This window comes from Hylobates moloch, unplaced genomic scaffold (genome assembly GCF_009828535.3).
Source record: "Hylobates moloch isolate HMO894 unplaced genomic scaffold, HMol_V3 SCAFFOLD_2, whole genome shotgun sequence".
Taxonomy (NCBI): Eukaryota; Metazoa; Chordata; class Mammalia; order Primates; family Hylobatidae; genus Hylobates; species Hylobates moloch.
Genome location: NW_026652277.1, coordinates 22984639 through 23004433, shown reverse-complemented (window position 1 = coordinate 23004433; position 19795 = coordinate 22984639). Strand labels below are relative to the sequence as shown.

General features: G+C 40.5%; 1 protein-coding gene across 1 annotated transcript in view; it reads left to right on the top strand.

The window, feature by feature from the left end:
* CUNH10orf67 (chromosome unknown C10orf67 homolog) overlaps window positions 1-19795 on the top strand; it is a 157705-nt gene that overhangs the window by 59680 nt on the left and 78230 nt on the right. Inside the window, exons 6-8 of the mRNA XM_058432271.1 lie at window positions 599-746; window positions 1915-1973; window positions 9713-9778. Coding sequence (XP_058288254.1) covers window positions 599-746; window positions 1915-1973; window positions 9713-9778 — 273 coding nt within the window. The remainder of the gene's footprint in view (window positions 1-598; window positions 747-1914; window positions 1974-9712; window positions 9779-19795) is intronic.

The window sequence follows — 19795 nt, the reverse complement described above, 5'->3', positions numbered from 1 at the left end:
CCTCTGGGTGGCTCCTCCACCAAGCAGAAAACCAACTGTGTGGATATCCGTGTGCCTGATGGACTCCATGCGGCTCCCAGCCTGAAAACGTCACCACTTTGACATGTGATGTGCTCCTCATGACACTGGCAGCACTGACACTGGGAAATGCCACAAAGGCAACAAGCCCCCCTCCTTAGCCATGCACTCTGCCACCCCCTGGCGCTGTCCGTCCTGGTCCCCCCAGCCTGCCTAGTTACAGGCGGACAGCACTTCAGACACACACAGAGGGAAGTGTGGGTGGAGGGGCCCCAGCTGCCTCCCTGGACACAGCCTCCATAATGAATTGACCTGAATGATGAGGGCACACAAACAGTATGATATGCATTATTCCTGTCAATAAAATGTCCCCATGTGTTGAGGTCTTTGTACAGAATGTACTGGAGCCTTTCTTCCAGCAAGCTCTATTTAGGCTCCTTCCTTTTTACTATTCTTATTATAAGTGTGTAATAGAATTCAGAAAATTATATGATAGCTTTTCTGTATCTGTATTGTCCTTGTCTTGCATATTTAAATCCTTGGTTCCCTGCTTAGGAATATGGCATTCTCCATCTTTTAGGAATCTTTTGCCGAAGAAACCAGCTTTCCAAAATCAAACCTAGAAAAGGAAAATTTGGAGTACAAAGTGGAAAATGAGAGGCTGCTTCAGATCATTTCAGAGCTTGAAGAAGAAATCCAGATCAATCTAAAAGAAAATTCAGGATTAGGTAACATTTTGAAATCACTTTTGAGAAAAATCTATATATTGGTCACTTTGTAAAGCTCATAACTATGTTTGTCTTTTCCAAACGTACATTCGTTTGGTTATTTACATTTGAAAGATCAATTTCATAGCCATCTTTGCTTTTTATTGAAGATAGCATTTCTTGCTTGGGACAGAGGATGTGTTTGTAGTTGTACCCCTGAGCCATGTCACGTTAATTCAGGATGTTGTTTCAAGACAGACATTGGCCTTTGCAAAAATTTGCTAATCAATGCTCCATTTCACTTAGAAATATTATAACCAGATAGAAACTTTTGCTGATTTGTTTCAGAAGCTTAACTGATTATCTAAACTTGGTAATATTTAAATACTTAAGAATACATATAGGGATATGCTTTGTAGGGAAAACAGAGTTAGCCCTTCAGGAAAATATGCTAGTACTTAGTAGTTACTTCAATTTTTGATACAAAGCTCAAATATACAATTTCATTTGTATATGAAATACCCCTTTTCTTTCATACCACAAACATTGGTGAAAGCTGTGTTTAAATCACCGAAGTTGTTAGAACATGTGGAAAAGGGAAAAAAATAATCACCAAGGTGAGATTGCTTTAACGTACTTTTTCATTTAACTGTGATCCGTGTGATTATGTTAATTACATGATGTTGTCCTTAATCTGCAGTATTCAAAGCAATGAGCAGGCAATAAAATGAATTATAGCAAAATATCAGTAAAATGAGATATATTAATATTATCCCTTGGATGTAAAATTCTACCATGCCAGTATAGTCTCGTTCTCTTCTGCTGTGGCATAGTGAGGCTTTTTAGTTTTGGGTCATTCTTATTAAGTCATAAACTGCCACCTGCTAAAGCTCTTTGTATTGGCTGTGACTAACAGCAAAAATGTCCGTCGCTAGTATTGATGAAAAGCTTTCAGCCTTCAGCCACACTTGGATCTTGAACTTACTTCTTAATCCCTATCTGACCAGCCATCTGAACAGCAGGAAGAAGGCTGCGAATGTCAAGGGCAGTTGTGAAGGTCACAGTCCTGCTAGGCCTTGTGTCCACTATGCCTGCTAGTGCCCCACAGCCTGCCCTGAAGCAGGCCGTTTAAATACAGGGGCATAAGCATGTAATTTCATGGTTGGCCTCTCTCTCCTTTTGTTTACAGAAGATGAACTTATAAGTATGAAAGAGATGGCAGAAAAGGATCACAAAACTATTCAAAAGGTACTATAACGTTTTTACATTGATAAATGACTCTTTTAAGTGGAACTATAGGCGCAATTGGCCAAATAACACTGTGTCCAGGGTGTCTTATGACATAGAGGAAAGTTGATTCACATATTTAATCTCTCCCCACTATTTGGGAAGGGTGACTAGAAGCAAATAAGGACTCCATCTTGAAAACTCATGGATGTATAGATACTTCTTTTGTTTGGGATCACTGACCATCTGTCTTGTTGATTTTAAGGCACCGAAAAGTTACATGACACAGAGAAGTCTGAAGATGAGCCTGCAGTTAAGGAAAAAATTATATTAAAAATGAACAGTCTTATTTTCAGATCAGATGTTAGTTGATGTTCATGAATGAGCTGGGCTGATGTTATCTGGTAAATATTTAGAGCAGGGAATTCTTTTGGTAGAACAAAAATCAAGATTTCCAAGGTGGGGCGCAGTAGCTCACACCTGTAATCCTAGCAGCTTTGCAGGCCAAGGTTTGAGAATCTCCTGAGCCCAGAAGTTCAAGGCCAGCCTGGAAAACATAGTGAGACCCCGTCTTTATAAAAATAAAAGAATTTAGCCGAGTGTGGTGGCACATATCTGTAGTCCCAGCTACTCGGGAGGCTGAAGTAGGAGGATTGCTTAAGCTCAGAAGTTCGGAGCTGCAGTGAACTAGAGTTGCACCACTGCACTCCAGCCTAGACAACAGAGTTCGACCCTGTCTGAAACACACATATGCACACCCCACCAACCCCCACAACAACAAGATTTCCTAGTGCATTGAATTGAATGCAGTAGGATCTCAGCAATTCCTGCTCTCCCTGCACATGTGGGGCTCCACCACTCTGTTCTCATTTATCCGCAAACTTCCCTGTTGTGGCTCTCAGTTACCATTCTGTTATGATCTATCTTCCCTGCCCTACTGGAGGCTCCATGAGGGTGGAAACTGCGCTATCTGGTCTCTTAGTGGGGAGCACGATGCCCGAGGCACTGAAAAATACTCCAAGAGATGAGTAGAGTAAGAATGCATTTACAGTTCATACAGTTTACAGATAAACAAGCAGATTCACATCCCCAAATTATTCCAAATAAACATAAATATCTTCCAGTAACTGAACCGAGTATCCATTTTTAAGTTAAAATGGATTAAAATCAGACAAAGTTAAGAATTCAGTTTCACAGTTGCACTAGCCACATTTGAAGAGCTCAGCCACCACATGTGCCTAAGTTTAGGTTCAGATTTCAACCAGGCCTGATATTGCCATTCAAGATATTCTTTTTTTAATTTTTAAAATGTTTTGTCCTTTATTTCTTCTAAAAAAAATGGGATACATATGCAGAATGTGCAGGTTTGTTACATAGGTATACGTGTGCCATGGTGGTTTGTTGCACCTATTGACCCATCCTCTAAGTTCTCTCCGCTCACCCGCCAACCCCCAACAGGCCCTGGTGTGTGTTGTTCCCCAATCTGTGTCCATGTATTCTCAATGTTCAACTCCTACTTATGAGTGAGAACATGCAGTGTTTAGTTTTCTGTTCCTGTGTTAGTTTGCTGAGGATGATGGCTTCCAGCTTCATCCATATCCCTGCAAAGGACATGATCTCATTCCTTTTTATGGCTGCATAGTATTCCATGGTGTATATGTAGCACATTTTCTTTATCCAGTCTATCACTGATGGGCATTTGGGTTGGTTCTATGTCTTTGCTATTGTAAATAATGCTGCGGTAAACATACGTGTGCATGTCTCTTTATAGTAAAATGATTTATATTCCTTTGAGTATATACCCAGTGATGGGATTGCTGGGTCAAATGGTTATTTCTGGTTCTAGATCCTTGAGGAATACTCCATAGTGTCTTCCACAATGGTTGAACTAATTTGCATTCCCACTAACAGTGTAAAAGTATTCCTATTTCTCCGCAGCCTCACCAGCATCAATTGTTTCCTGACTTTTTAATAATCGCCATTCTGACTGGTGTGACATGGTATCTCACTGTGGTTTTGATTTGCATTTCTCTGATGATCAGTGATGTTGAGCTTTTTTTCACATGTTTGTTGGCCACGTAAATGTCTTCTTTTGAGAAGTGTCTGTTCATATCCTTTGCTCACTTTTTGATGAGGTTGTTTGTTTTTTTCTTGTAAATTTGATTAAGTTCCTTGTAGATTCTGGATATTAGACCTTTGTCAGATGGGTAGATTGCAAAGATTTTCTCCCATTCTGTAGGTTGTCTGTTCACTCTGATGATAGTTTCTTTTGTGCAGAAGCTCTTTAGTTTAATTAGATCCCATTCGTCAATTTTGGCTTTTGTTGCAATTGCTTTTGGTGTTTTTGTCATGAAGTGTTTGCCCACGCCTATGTCTTGAATGGTATTGCCTAGGTTTTCTTCTAGGTTTTTATGGTTTTGGGTTTTACATTCAAGTCTTTGATTCATCTTGAGTTAATTTTTGTATAAGGTGTAAGGAAAGGGTCCAGTTTCAGTTTTCTGCATATGGCTAGCCAGTTTTCCCAGCACCATTTACTGAATAGGAGATCCTTTCCCCATTGCTTGTTTTTGTCAGGTTTGTTGAAGATCAGATGGTTGTAGATGTGTGGTGTTATTTCTGAGGTCTCTGTTCTGCTCCATTGGTCTATATGTCTGTTTTGGTACCAGTACTGTGCTGTTTTGGTTACTGTAAGCTTGTAGTATAGTTTGAAGTCAGGTAGTGTGATGCCTCCAACTTTGTTCTTTTTGCTTAGGATTGTCTTGGCTGTGCGGGGTCTTCTTTGATTCCAGATGAAATTTAAAATAGTTTTTACTAATTCTGTGAAGAATGTCAATGGTAGTTTGATGGAAATAGCGTTGAATCTATAAATTACTTTGGACAGTATGGCCATTTTCTTTTTTTTTTTTTTTTTTTTTTGAGACGGAGTCTCGCTCTGTCGCCCAGGCTGGAGTGCAGTGGCGCAGTCTTGGCTCACTGCAAGCTCCGCCTCCCAGGTTCATGCCATTCTCCTGCCTCAGCCTCTCCAAGTAGCTGGGACTACAGGCGCCCACCACCATGCCCAGCTAATTTTTTTTTTTTGTATTTTTAGTAGAGATGGGGTTTCACTGTGGTCTCGATCTCCTGACCTCGTGATCCGCCCGCCTTGGCCTCCCAAAGTGCTGGGATTACAAGCGTGAGCCACCGTGCCTGGCCAGTATGGCCATTTTCATTGATTCTTCCTATCCATGAGGATGGAATGTTTTTTCATTTGTTTGTGTCCTCTCTTATTTCCTCATTCAAGATATTCTTAGATTTTAGATAAAACTACTTTTAAGAAATATTTTTCAAAGAAATGGTTACCCTGATTGGTCAGAGGTGGGAGATGTTTCCCTGATAACTGAATCCTTCCCCGCCCCCCCCTTCCCTTCCTTGTCTCAGTCTCACTCTGTCCCTAAGGCTGGAGTACAGTGGTACGATAATATCTCACTTGCAGCCTCAAACATCCAGGCTCAAGCGATCCTCCCATCTCAGCTCCCAGAGTAGCTGGGACTAAAGAGGAGTACCACCACACTTGGCTAATTTCTTATTTTTTTTATTTTTGTAGAAACAGGGTCGCCCTATATTGCCCAGGCTGGTCTCAAACTCCTGGCCTCAAGCGATGCTCCCACCTCGTCCTCCCAAAGTGTTAGGATTGTACAGGTGTGAGCCACTGCACTGGGCCCGGTTCTTTATTGAAAATGTTTCTCAAGCTCTTCAGTCTGTACTACCACTGGTAGAAATGAGTAGCATGTACTTCCTACTCTCTATAAGGAGCACAATAACAAATTAAAGCAAAAAAAAAAATCTCACTGGTAAGCCACCAATTGATGGCTGGCTATATCTGTGAGTTTAAATATGTCAGTTAAGTGCTGCCTCAGCTTTCTAAATCTGCATTGTGCCATGGTGGCCCCTGGCCACATGTGGCTGTTCAGCACTTGAAATGTGGCCAGTGCAAGTGAGGAAATAAGTTTTAATAATTTAATTTCCAATTATTTAAATTCAAATTTAAAAACTCATTTCAGTTCTTGGAAAACCTTTCTGTATATTTTCGGTAACTTGGATTTGTGACTCTACTTTTTCATTTGTAAATTTTATGAAATCTGAATACAAATAAAGTATTTCCAATGAAAACGTAGCTCCCCAATTGAGATGTGCTGTGAGTGAAAAATACACACTGGATTTCAAAGACTTGGTGTAAAAATTGTGAAATGTCTCACTAATAATTTTTTATATTGATTACACATTGAAATAATATTTTGAATATATATTGGGATAAAAACACATTATTAAAATTGCTTTTACCTGTTTCTGTTGCCTTTTTAACACAGCTACTATAAAATTCAAAATTATATATATGACTCACATTATATTTCTGATAGCTCTGTTATGTATAAAGTAATATATAAATATAATGTAATATATATAACATATATAATGTGATATATATAACATATTATATATAATGTAATATATGTAACAAATTATGTAATATAGTATAGCAGACTCCTAATCTGCTTGATTTTTTTTTTAATTGTCTTTCTTTTCATTTTTTCTTTACACGCACTGGAACTTCTCATAGACATTGAATACAGGGACATTTTGGTACTGAGCAGAAAGAATCTAGAACCCTGGATTCCTGTTCCATTTTTGCCACTAGGTCCCCTGGGGCCAGTGCCTGTCTCCTCCTTCCTGTTTCTCCCAGGCATACTGTGTGGACTGAATGAGATAATGAATGTCAGCATGCTTTGTGAACTGGGAAGCAGTTCAGATGTTGTTGAACAAATGACAGCTGATATTTGCTGGTTTTTTTCCAATATCCTGCACTAAATCAATTAGTTCAGCAATGTTTATTTGTTGCCTTTAAGTACTAGGCACTGTGCTACTGCTAGAAAAAAATAAAATGCATGTATATACCTATGGTCCCTTCTAGGGACAGGTGAAGTCTACAGGGATAGACCAAAGCCATAGGGCAGTGAGATAAGGATTATAAGAGAAGTGTGTACTAGAGAAGAGATGCCTGGCTTCATTCTAGAAAAGCTTCACAAACAGTTCCACAACCTTTCTCACATTCTCCTGCTGAGGCCCACTGGAGCTGATTTTTTAGGTTTTTTTTTGTTTGTTTGTTTGCTTGTTTGTTTGTTTGGAGGTTTTTGAGATAGGGTCTTGCTTTGTTGCCCTGGATGGGGTGCAGTGGCGTGATCATGACTCACTGCAGCCTTCCTGGGCTCAAGCAATTCTCCCACCTCAATCTCCTGAGTAGCTGGGACTACAGGCATGCACCACACATGGCTAAATTAAAAAAAAATTTTTTTTTTGTGGAGACGGTCTCTCACTATGTTGCTTAGGCTGGTCTCGAACTCCTGGGCTCAAGGGATCCTCCCACCTCAGCCTCCCAAAGTGCTGGGATCATAGGCGTGAGCCACCGTGCTGGGCTTTGGAGCTGATTTTTCCAGGCAGGCAAGAGTGGAAGAGCTGGGTACAGGGTATGAATGCATAAAGCCTGACATGGGTTTGTGGAACTGCTTGTGACTGGGCGTGGCTCCAGAATGCAGTAGGAGTCTGATGAAACTACATAGGAAGAATCTGTAGTGAGGCAGACAGAGTGGGGAGACCAGGGGTGTGGGAAAGGGGGTGTAAGCAGGAAATGGAAGAATGGAAAGGAGCAACTCAGAAGCCTTCAGATAACCACGTGTTCCCCCCACTCTTTTTTTTTTTTTTTTTTAAAGCCCTGGATGCACTTAAAGACAGGTTGAAAATGGGAGTGAATTTGGGGAGGCTGACCTCTTGCCATCTATCTGGGCTAAGCATGGTCAGTTATGGAATTCATAGCTTTTGTGTTTTAATTCCAGGAATCAAATACCAGCTGTATCTGTGTCTGTCTTTCAGCTGCTGCCACAGTAGACTCTGTTCTCATGAATTTCACTCTGGGAGGGAGGCAGACCCGGAGTCAGAGAGCACAGTACAGGTGTGATAGCGTTAGGATGCAGAGACCCAGAGTTTGCTGTGCGGCACACAAGAGGCATGCCCAGCCTGGACTCTACGGGATCAGGGAAGGTTGGAGGAAAGATACTGCATTGGCCTTGAGAACAGCAGTTAGAGTTAGCCAGGAAATAGATGAGGGAGAGTTGGGAGGGTTATTCTATGTGCCACACAAAAGCACCTTGTATAGGAAAGGGCGTGTGGTTTTCTGTAGCTGAAGAGTACATGAGAGCAAGGAGTGGCAAGGGGCAGAGGACAGTGGCAGAAGATTATATTCATGCAGAAAGGTTTGAATTACTTTCTAAGTGCGTTGGAGAGCCTTGAACGTTGCGGCAAGATCAGATTTGTGTTTCAGAAAGAAAATGAGTGGGAGGGAGGAAAGCCCGGAACCAGAGTCCAGTGAAGGTGTTGCTTGGATAAGCCAGGAAAACAATAAAGAACTGAAACAAGAACAGTGACACTGGAGATGTTTATTAAATTAATACAGACATGAATTAATTGAATGCATATCAAAACGAAAGGTTGAATTTTACTAGCCTATAACACACACAAACAGCAACTGATCAACGTAAATACAAAGACAAGTCACAAGGGAACAAGGGCCCTGCAGTGAATGAGGTGTTTTTTTTTCATTTTTAATTTTTGTGGGTACCTAGTAGGTGTATAGATTTACAGAGTATATGAAATATTTTGATACAGGCATACAATGTGTAATAATTACATGAGGGTAAGTGGGGTATCCATCACCTCAAGCATTTATCGTTTGTATTACAAACAATCCATTTATACTCTTTTAGTTATTTTTAAATGTACAATTAAATTATTGACTATAGTCACCTTGTTGTGCTATCAAATACTAGGTCTTATTCATTCTTTCTAGCCATTTTTGTTTGTACCATTAACCCTATTACCCCACCCCTCACTACCCTTCCCAGCATCTGGTAACCATCCTTCTTCCCTCTATCTCCATAAGTTCAATTGTTTCAATTTCTAGCTCCCACAAATAAATGGTTGGTTTGTTTAGAGACAGGGTCTTGTTCTAGGCTGGAGTGCAGTGGTGCGACCATAGTTCATTGCAGCCTTAAATGCCTGGGCTCAAGCAATCCTCCTGCTTCAGCCTCCGAAGTAGCTTGGATTACAGGAACGTGCCACCATGCCCAGCTAATTTTTGTATTTTTAGTAGAAATGGGGTTTCACCATGTGGGTCAGGCTGGTCTTGAACTCCTGACCTCAGGTGATCCACCCGCCTCAGCCTTCCAAAGTGCTGGGACTACCAGGTTGGTCTCAAACTCTTGGCCTCAAGCAATCCTCCTGCCTCAGCCTCTCAAAGCACTGGGATTACAGGTGTGAGCCACTGCACCCAGCCCAGTGTATGCTTCTGATAGCTATTTTCAATTGGTATAAATGTGGTTTGATATGCACATAGATATAGCGCAAAACCCTAAAATAAGAGATGGGTCACATAAAGCCTTAAGCAAAATTGTTCTTTTTGACAGAGTAGGACTTGCTTTATTGTGATGTTACATTTCGATGGCATGGGGTGAGGAAAGGTGTAGATAAATTGGTATTTTCTGTGTATATTTTACTTGCTTACATAATAATTCTATAATAATATAAGATGATAATCTGTAGAAATTTAATTTTCTTTTGATCAGATTGAGATCCATTTTTCTCATATTAAAATATGTTTCACTAAATTCTCTTGAGGAGGGATTTTAGGTGTTCTGTTCTTTAATAAAAATATAATTTCTTCTCTATTTCAGTTAATGGATAGTAGGGACAGATTAAGAGAAGAGCTTCATTATGAAAAATCATTAGTTCAGGATGTGGTAAGATGATTTACGTTATTTCCTAACAAATTTGAATTCAGGAATTTAATCATGAAAGTTTTATAAACTTTATTTGTGATTGTTTCCTGTGAATGACTCATTTCATCTTTATCAAAAATCTAAGTACATGTATAATTATAAACATTTGTAAATGGTCATTTTAAAGAAAGCAGTTTGAGTAGCACAGCAATAAATATGCTTACTAGAGTTTTGTGTAAAAAATAGTATTACCATTTAAAACCATGTATAAAGTTTCTGCATTTTATTATGGAGATTTAAAAAAACAAATATGAGAGCCCGCTATTTTGAAGGAATTGCTATTTTCAGTTACAAATTGCCATAAGTGACAATAAAAAAAGAGCCCAGCTAGATATTTTGGCATTCTGTGTTAGTCTCATAACAAAACACTGCCTTTTTATGTTCTTTTAAGAGAACTTTCCAGACGGCTGGTCTTTTATCAGTTGACTACCCAGCCCCCAGCCCCCGACAGCAGCCCCCCGCCCAGCTTATGGTGGCGTATTTGGCTTTCAGCTGATTACCACTAGTATGTCTTTGTTACAGTAAACTGACTGTGTTTATTATAATAAAAAATAAAACACAGCTTGACTTGCGTTCTAAATGTGCTTGAAAAGAATATGATACTGTTTGGAAGAGAAAAGGTTGCTCATAGGAAATCAACACCACTTCAGATATTGAAACATTCGCTTTTTTACAGCTTGTCACACTTTGTGCCAAGTCATGACTGTTTCCCTAACTCTGTTTTGTTACTCTCAGCACCCTGTGTTTTGGGTTCCTTGTCATAGAAATTAATGCAAAACAATTCTCCTGGATTACAATAAAGCCTTCTATGAAATCAACTTGGGAATGCAGGCAACGAAAAAAATTTATGGTTGGCGATTCGCAAAAACCATGTGTTAACAAATGTGTTATTTTGGGCCCTCTACTTTTAAATACCTAGCATATAAAAATAGACTCCATTATTTGAGTCTACTTGGTGAATTTCTTCTACCCCCACCCCCACTCTCTTCTGTCATTCCTCCAAAGTTCAGGCTTTGCTTTGGAAAACAAACAACTAGATAAATGTGCATATTGTCATTAAAATTGAAAGTGTTTTTATAGAGTGGAAAGCCAATGTTATATTGTTTGTTAGCAGCAATAGAGAAGAAATTAAACTACTCAATCAGTGAATTTGTGCCTATTCTAGGAGCAGATCCCATACTCTTTGAATTACTTTGCCTCTTTATTTTAACTGTAAGCCTTTAACGGGTGCTATTGTATTGCTCACAGGGGAACCAATCACGTTTTATTTTGTGGTTTAGAAGTTTGTTGCGCCCCAAGCTTGTTGCCAAGCAGCAAGAGCCTGCACCACAAACCCCACGACAGGGAAAGAGCCTTCAGGCTGCCTAGACTAGTCTAGGAGCTCATGATTTCAATAGAGGGAGTGGGCTTGAGGTTCTTCGTGTGATGGAGGTTTCCATTGCATACCTGCTTTGGACCCATCGAGGTCACTATTTCGCCACCTTCTCCCTATCCCTGCAAGGCATTCTGTTACTCACTTGGAGGCAGACTGGCCTTGTTGTTGCTATGTGTGCCTCCTTTGTTTCTCGCTATCCTGTGTTTTTCCAGGACCCAGGATTTGTGATTGCACTGACAAGGGAGAGTGGGAGAGGGTGGAGTTGACCACAGTCATTTTGTAAAAATTTAAATACTTTCTAGCTAGAAGGTTTTGTTACATGCTTGTCTATTACTATTTTCCAATGAAAGTTATTTTCTGACCTGTTAAGAGTGCAAAAAGTCAAAGAACTGGTAGTAAAGAGGCACAATCAGTAAGTATATGTAAACTGGCTGTGTGTGGCAGCTCATGCCTGTAATCCCAGTGCTTTGGGAGACTGAGACGGGAGGATCGCTTGAGCCCAGGAATTCGAGACCTGCCTGAGCAACATAGTGAGGCCCCGTTTTTATATAAAATAAAAAAGAGTAGCTAGGCATGGTAGCGCATGCCTGCCGTCCTCCTCCTCAGGAGGCTAGGTGGGAGGTGTGAGGATCACTTGAGCCCAGGAGTTTGACACTGCAGTGAGCTGTGATTGTACCACTGCTTTTCAGCCCGGGCAACAGAGCAAGACACTGTCTTTAAAAAAATAGATAAATAAATATTTATTTATTTATTATATATAACATACACATATTTATTATTTATTATATATAAAATATATATGTTAGGTAAGCAATGCAACCTAGAGTGATTGTATCCTTAGAATGGCTTTTAAGAAGCATATGAAATAATTTTGTGTCTTCCCATGATTCCTAGGCTGAGTGGCTTTTATTTATTTTGAAGTTAACAAAAGAGAGGGTCCTCATCAGAAAAATACCATGATTGAACTGTTTCTCTTACTTCATTTCCATCTGCTTCACCCCTATGTACCCTATTTCTTGGAACAATCCAGACTGGAGATAGGAAGGAAGTACATAGGTTGCCCTAGCCCCATTTTGGGGGCACAGCACTAAGTTACCATTGCAGTCTCCCTCACTCCCACAACTAGGTTCCTGACACCTGCATTCCCTCTGAGGCATGCCTCAAGCCTGTGCAGTCCTGTTATATGTCATGTGGCAGTATTTGGCCATCCAGTTAGGAAACAGATGCTTTCAGTGGCCTGTGCAAAACCACGTTTTCATGGAAGCTCTGCGAATAGTGGCTCTTCATCAAGACAAACATGACACAAGCGTGGCCTAATGTGACTGTGTCCCTGTATGCTATGGAAGGCAGAGGAGCAAGTTCTGCTGTCCATGTGTTCCCTGTCTCACTATCAGTGAGTCTCTGCCCACTGGTCAGTCAAATGTGCTCCATGCAATCTTGGACATTTATTAGTCCTGCATAGCCTTCACAATCTACTTTTTAAAATAACATTTATAAAATATAGAGACAGGGTCTCACTATATTGCCCAGGCTGGTCTCGAACTCCTGTACTCAAACAATCCTCCTGCCTCGGCCTCCTAAAGTGTTGGGATTACAGGCATGAGCCACTGCGACCGACTCACAATCCACTTAGGAAGTCAAAGAGCCAGAAGGCAAACCTTGTGAAAGGAAGAGCTCTCCTGAGGGTGTGTTGTTCAAAATTCATCAGAGTGAGCCCCATCAATTCTTGCAGCCGTCCACCCTACCTGAAATCAGCAGGTAGATTTCTCTCTTTATACTCGGGAGATTCAGATAAGGGTGCCTCAGAGTTCTGTTCCTTCTGTGCTGTTCCTTCTCCCTGAACTGACCTCTCTTGGTCAGCACCTGGTTAGCTCCTCTCATCTTTCAGGTCGGAGGTCAGATGCTGCCTCCTCTGGGAAACTTCTCCCACCCTGACTTCCCTTGCCTGGAAGAGGTGCCCACCCTCATGCTGGCATGGCACACAGTTCTCCTCTTGTGGCTCTCCTCACATTCTATAGAGATGGCCTGTTATCTTACCTGCTATTTCCATTCTGTGAGCTACGGTTTTGCCCCTAAAACCTAACATGGTGGCCCCCATGGAGTAGATGGCCAATAAATATTTGCTATGAGTAAATGATGGAAGGGATAACAAAAAATATTTATTTGAGAGTGGCTTAACCCACACTATATATAGCATGAACTATATGTACTTTAATAAGCCCATAATACTGTTAATACACACGTGACACAGCTATACAATATACACAGTAACTACAGTGGGGTTTCCAGGATTAACTTCCAGGTTCCATTCCAGGGGTTCTCAACCTTTTTGGTCTCAGGATCTCTTTACAATCTTAAGTATTATTGAGGTCCCCCAAGAAAATTTGGTTTAGATGGTGATACAGTTTGGATGTGTGTTCCCATCCAAATCTCATATAGAAATGTAAGCTCCAATGTTGGAGTGGGGGCCTCATGGGAGGTGATTGTATCATGTGGGCAGATTTCTCATGAATGGTTTAGCATCAGCTCCCATGATACTGTCTTCACTATAGTGGGTGAGTTCTGGTCATTTAAAAGTGTATAGCACCTCCCCACTTCTCTCTCTCACTCCTGCTCCCACCATGTGAGACACCTGCTCCCCCTTCACCTTCCACCATGATTGGAAGCTTCTTGAGGTCTCCCCAGCAGCAGAAGCCCCTGTGCTTCCTGTACAGCCTGCAGAACCATGAGCCAATTAAACCTCTTTTCTCTATAAATTACCCAGTCTCAGATATTTCTTTATAGCAATGTGAGAACAGACTAACACAGATGGGTTTTATCTATTGATATTTACCATATATGAAAAGAAAACAGAATCAAATTATTTATTAAATGACTTGAAAATAACAACACCAAACTCTTTACATGCTGACATAAATGGCATATTGTTTATAAGAAAATCTTTCCCAACACAGAAAATGTTTAGCAAAAGTGGCTTTGTCTTACATATGTATGTATTTTTTTTTTTTGGAGATGGTCATACTCTGTCACCCAGACTGCAGTGCAGTGACACAATCATGGCTCACTGTAGCCTTGACTTCCTGGGCTCAGGTTATTCTCCTGCCTCAACCTCCCGAGTAGCTGGGTTTACAGCCATGCACCAACGTGTCCGGCTAATTTTTCTATTTTTTATAGAGACAGGGTTTTGCCACATTGCCCAGGCTGGTTGTGAACTCCTGGGCTCAAGTGATCCACCCACCTCAGCTTCCCAAAGTGCGAGAATTACAAGCATGAGCCACCAGACCCAGCCACTTATTTCTGCAAATTTCTTTAGTATTTGGCTTCCTGGAAATTATTTAAATTCTCATAGATGCTTCTGTATTCTCTGCCATGATAAATATCACATAGCTTCTGAAAAACTCCAGTGTCCACTTGTGAGACCATAAGAATGAAGAAACAGTGACTAATCTCTTAGTATTATTATGAGAATAATTTAGGTGTCACAGAACCCCTAAGGATTGGGGCACCTTAGGGGTCCTTGGACCACATGTTGAGATCTGCTGCCTCATTTAATAAGGAAAGACTCTTAGCCAGGTATGGTTAAGTGAAATGTCTTTATCCATTTGTGATTCTGATCCTCTTCCTCTGTTTTCATTTAATTTATGTATTCACCAATTCCTTTCCCTGGCACATCGCTATTAGAATGTTACACTTTCTAATACATTTACTAATACTAATACATTTACATAAACGTAAGCCATTACCCCTGCGCTCAGGGAGGCGGTCCAAATTTCCACATAAGGAAATTGCCATTTATCTCTCGCAACGTGGTGATTAGGTCAACTGCTCACCATGGGCAATATCTAGTGTTGTGCTGTTGTATTCCTGGATGGAATACAGGGGTATGGGCATACATACCTCTAGAATGTGTGGTGCAGGTATAAAGTTTATTGATTAAAAACTTACAAGAAGAAAATTAACAGACAGGACACACTCCTTTGGTCTTTTATTAGCCCACCAAGAGGAGAGCTTGGGTAAGGTGAATCACAGGAATTGCTTGGGAGAGGGATCCCCCACACACACCACTTTATATATTTATAAGGAAGTTGGTCATCTAGCACACTATATGACAATGGGAGCTTCCTGGCCAGGGAATTGTCTTTCTAAAAAGGGGAGCACCCAGAGCTGAGCTGGAGGAGGTGGCATCAATGACTTCTGTATGAATAGGAGTCCTGCAGGTCTTCCAGAGGCTCCCTTTATCCCCCCCGAGCCATTTCACTGAACAAGGAACAGAGTGAGGAAGGAGCTATTGGGTCATGAGTTTGCTGTTCCCACTAGTAATGTGCAAAGGTTCCTTCCATCCTCAGAGAAAAGAAGAGTGGATTATTCACACCTACACTTAGTGGTGAAAGCATTGATCATGACTGATAGGGTGACTAACTCATCCTGGTTTGTTCATTCTTAGCACTGAAAGCCCTACATCCTGAGAAACCCCTCAGTCCTAAAAAAAAACCAGGATCATTAATCACCCTAATGGGAAGAAACGTGGAAGCTTCTTCTATTAGTCCAGGGATTCCAAATAAACCTAAGTTCATGTATCAACTCCAATGTATTGAGAGAGAATTCTGAGGCAGAATGGAAACTGTAGGAAAAAGGGCTCAAACTTTTAAAAATTAACCATATCGATATTGATTACAGGGAAAACTTACCAAGTGAACTAGCATTCAAAGTGACTCCCGCCCAAATTTTTTAAAACCTCAAAAAATTCTAGATACAGTATTACAAACATCTTTGTAAAAGCATAAAACAATGACCAGGGACATGGGGCTTACCTGGTCAAAAGTCAAACATCAAGGGAAACACAGAGGGGTCAGTTGAGGTTTCCAAGCTGATTGTCCTGAAGGGATTTACTCATCTGCACTAAACAGAAGTCACAGTGCAGGGCATGCTAGAGTGCTTGTGTGTGTGTGTGTGTGTGCATGCGTGTGTGTGTATGTGTGTGTAGGGGTAATCAGCAGTGATCTCTTGCATTAGGCTGAGAACCAAAGGTCATTCCTGCAGAATGAATGTGAACAAATGTAAACCTGCAACCTACCTAATACCCAGAGGCCTGCAGGGGAGAGTTGCCTCTGTACTGAGCAACACAAGGGGGACAATCTCTTCATGAAGGGTTTTGAGAGGCAGGACTTACAGGGGATTTGCAACTCAAATTTGTATTCACAGAACCTCAAACCCTCAGTTTAGTTAGTTTGCTTGTTTTTAAGAGATGGGATCTTGATAGGTTGCATAAGCTGATCTCAAACTCCTGTGCTCAAGCAATCCTCCCACCTCAGCCTCTCAAGTAGCTGGGACTATGTGTCACCGCACCTGGCATCAATTTGGTTTTAAGTGAATAGGAAGTACCCCTGAAAGAAGCAAATGGAAATACTCTCTGTAAGGAAGTACTTTAATCCTAAGCCTCAGAGAATTCCTGGAATTCTCTCCCCTACAATTATGGGAGCAATTAATATCACATAGTCAAAGATAAGGAAGCACACAGGAAATAAGGAACCACCTGTGTGTTGCAGCAAGTCAGGGACCCCGAAGGGAGGGACCAGCTGAAGCTGTGGCAGAAGAACATAAATTGTGAAGATTTCATGGACATTTATGAGTTCCCAAAATTAATACTTTTATAATTTCTTATGCCTGTCTTTACTGTAATCTCTGAACATAAATTGTGAACATTTCATGGACATTTATTAGTTCCCAAAATTAATACTTTTATAATTTCCTATGCCTATTAAATCCTAGGCATAGGATTTAATTTCTTAATCCCATCATCTTTGTAAGCTAAGGATGTATGTCACCTCAGGACCCTGTGATGATTGTGTTAACTGTACAAATTGTAAAACGTGTATTTGAACAATATAAAATCAGTGCACCCTGAAAAAGAACAGAATAACAGTGATTTTCAGGGAACAAGGAAAGATAACCATAAGGTCTGACTGCCTGCGAGGTCGGGCAGCATAGAGCCATATTTTTCTTCCTACAGGGAGCCTATAAACAGATGAGTGAGTAGGAGAAATATCGCTGAATTCTTTTCCCAGCAAGAAATATTAATAATTAATACCCTGGGAAAGGAATGCCTTCCCAGGGGTAGGTCTATAGATGGCCGCTCTGGGAGTGTCCGTCTTATGTGGTTGAGATGAGGGATGCAATATGCCCTGGTCTCCTGCAGTGCCCTCAGGCTTACTAGGATTGGGAAATTCCAGCCTGGTAAATTCTAGTCAGACCGGTTGTCTGCTCCCGAATCCTGTTTCCTGTTAAGATGTTTATCCAGACAATGCATGCCCAGCGGGACATTGACCCACATCAGTAATTCTAATTTCTCCCTTGCCTTGTGATCTTGCTCTGCCCTTTGACTTGTGATCTTTTATTGCCCTTTGAAGTGTGTGATCTCTGTGACCCACTCCCTATTCGTACACTGCCTCCCCTTTTGAAATCCCTAATAAAAACTCGCTGGTTTTGCAGCTCTAGGTCACCGTCACGCTCCTACCAATATGTGATGATACCTCCGCAGGGCCAGCTATAAAATTTCTCTCTTTGTACTTTTTCTCTTTATTTCTCAGACTGGCCAACACTTGGGGAAAATAGAAAGAACCTACATTGAAATATTGGGGGCTGGTTCCCACGATACCTGTGAGAAACAATACAGAGTAAAAACAACTACATGGACTTCAGAAGTTCAAGTTTTCCAGCAATATTTACTGTGTGTGGTAGTTTGCCTCCAAAAGTGGAGCAGGACTTGGTCCTAGTCAAGGAACCAGCAATATATGCCTAGTTGGATTTCAAAATTACTATGGACCAGCTATTGCTTTATGCCTCCTTCTTCCCTTGAATGGAGTGGGATCTCTAGTGCTTATCCTGTGTCCCACCATGGAACATTGGCTGTGTGGGGACAGATAACTTGTCTCTTTAGTTTCTGGATCTTCAGATCAAGAGAGATTGTACTCAAGGAGCCTCATCTGCACCTGGACCTGATTTAGATAATGAGATTCCAGACTTCAAGTTGATGCTATAGTACAATGAGATTTTTAAAGGCCTCGAGTGAAGATAAATATATTTTGTTCATGGGAAGAATATAAAATAATGGAGCCAGAAGGCAGGTAGATGAAGAAAAAGCATTTGAGGGACTCCAATTTCCATTCATGATAAAAAATACTCTCAGAAAACTGGGAGTAGAAGAGAACCTCTCAAGCTGATAAGAGATATCTACAAAACACACTATTATCATGGTTGATAGTGAAAGGATGAAGATTTTGAGTCTGAAGTCAGAAATATGACAAGAATTTCTGCTGTTATCACTTCCATTCAACATTGTATTTTAGGTCCTAACCAGTGCAATAATGCACACACACAAAAATAAATAACATCCAGATTGGGAAGGAAGAGGTAGAACTTTTTAAATTCCCAGATGACATGATCATCTCTATAGGAAATCCTAACAAATCTACAAAAATAGCTACTAGAATTAATAAGTGAATGCAGAAAGGTTGCAAAGATCAAGATACAAAAATCTTGTACTTCTATATATAAGCAATGGACAATCAAAAATTGAAATTTTGAAAAAACACCAGTTATGATAGCATCAAACAATATTAAGTGCTTATGGATAAACATGACAAAATACACACAAAACATGTACAGTTAATAATATAAAATACTGCAGAAATAAAGACTTAAATAGTTGCAGAAATATTCCATTGTTCATGATTCAGGAGATGCATATTATCAAGCTGTCAATTCTCTCCAGATTGATTTATAGATTCAACACAATCCTAATCAAAATCCCAGCAGGGTTTTTTTTGTTGTTGTTAAATCAACAAGCCTATCTTAAAATTTATATAGACATGTACAAGACCTGGGATAGCTAAAACAATTTTGAAAAAGAGCAAAGTTGGAAGATGCACACACCTGGTTCAAACTTGCTGTAAAACTATAGTAGTCAAGGTAAAGTGGTCTTGGCGTAAGGATAAACATAGATTGCTGAAACAGACTAGAGAATCTAGAAGTAGACCCTATGGATCATATATAATGAATTGATTTCTGACCAAGATGCAAAGGCAATTCAAGTAGTAAGGATAATCTTTTCAACAAATAGTACTGAAACAATTGGACAGCAATAAGCGAAAAATGAACTTCAACCCTTACCTGACACCTCATATAAAAGTTAACTTGAAATGGATCAGAATTGTAATAGCTGAAACTACAAAACTTCTAGAATAAGGTATAAGAGAGAATCTTAGTGGTCTCAGATTTGGCAAAGATTTCTTAACAAATTACAGTTTATCAAAAATTTAAAAAGCTTAGCCAGGCACAGTGGCTCGCGCCTGTAATCCCAACACTTTGGGAGGCCAAGGCTGATGGACTACTTGAGCCCAGGAGTTCAAGACCAGCCTGGGCAATGTAGTGAAACTTCATCTCTATGAAAAATAGAAAAATTAGGTAGTCATGTTGACATGCACCTGTAGTCCCAGACACTTCAGAGGCTGAGGTGGGAGGATCACCTGAACCCAGGGAGGTCAAGGTTGCAGTGAGCCCTGATCACACCACTGATCACACCTCTGCACTCCAGCCTGGGTGAC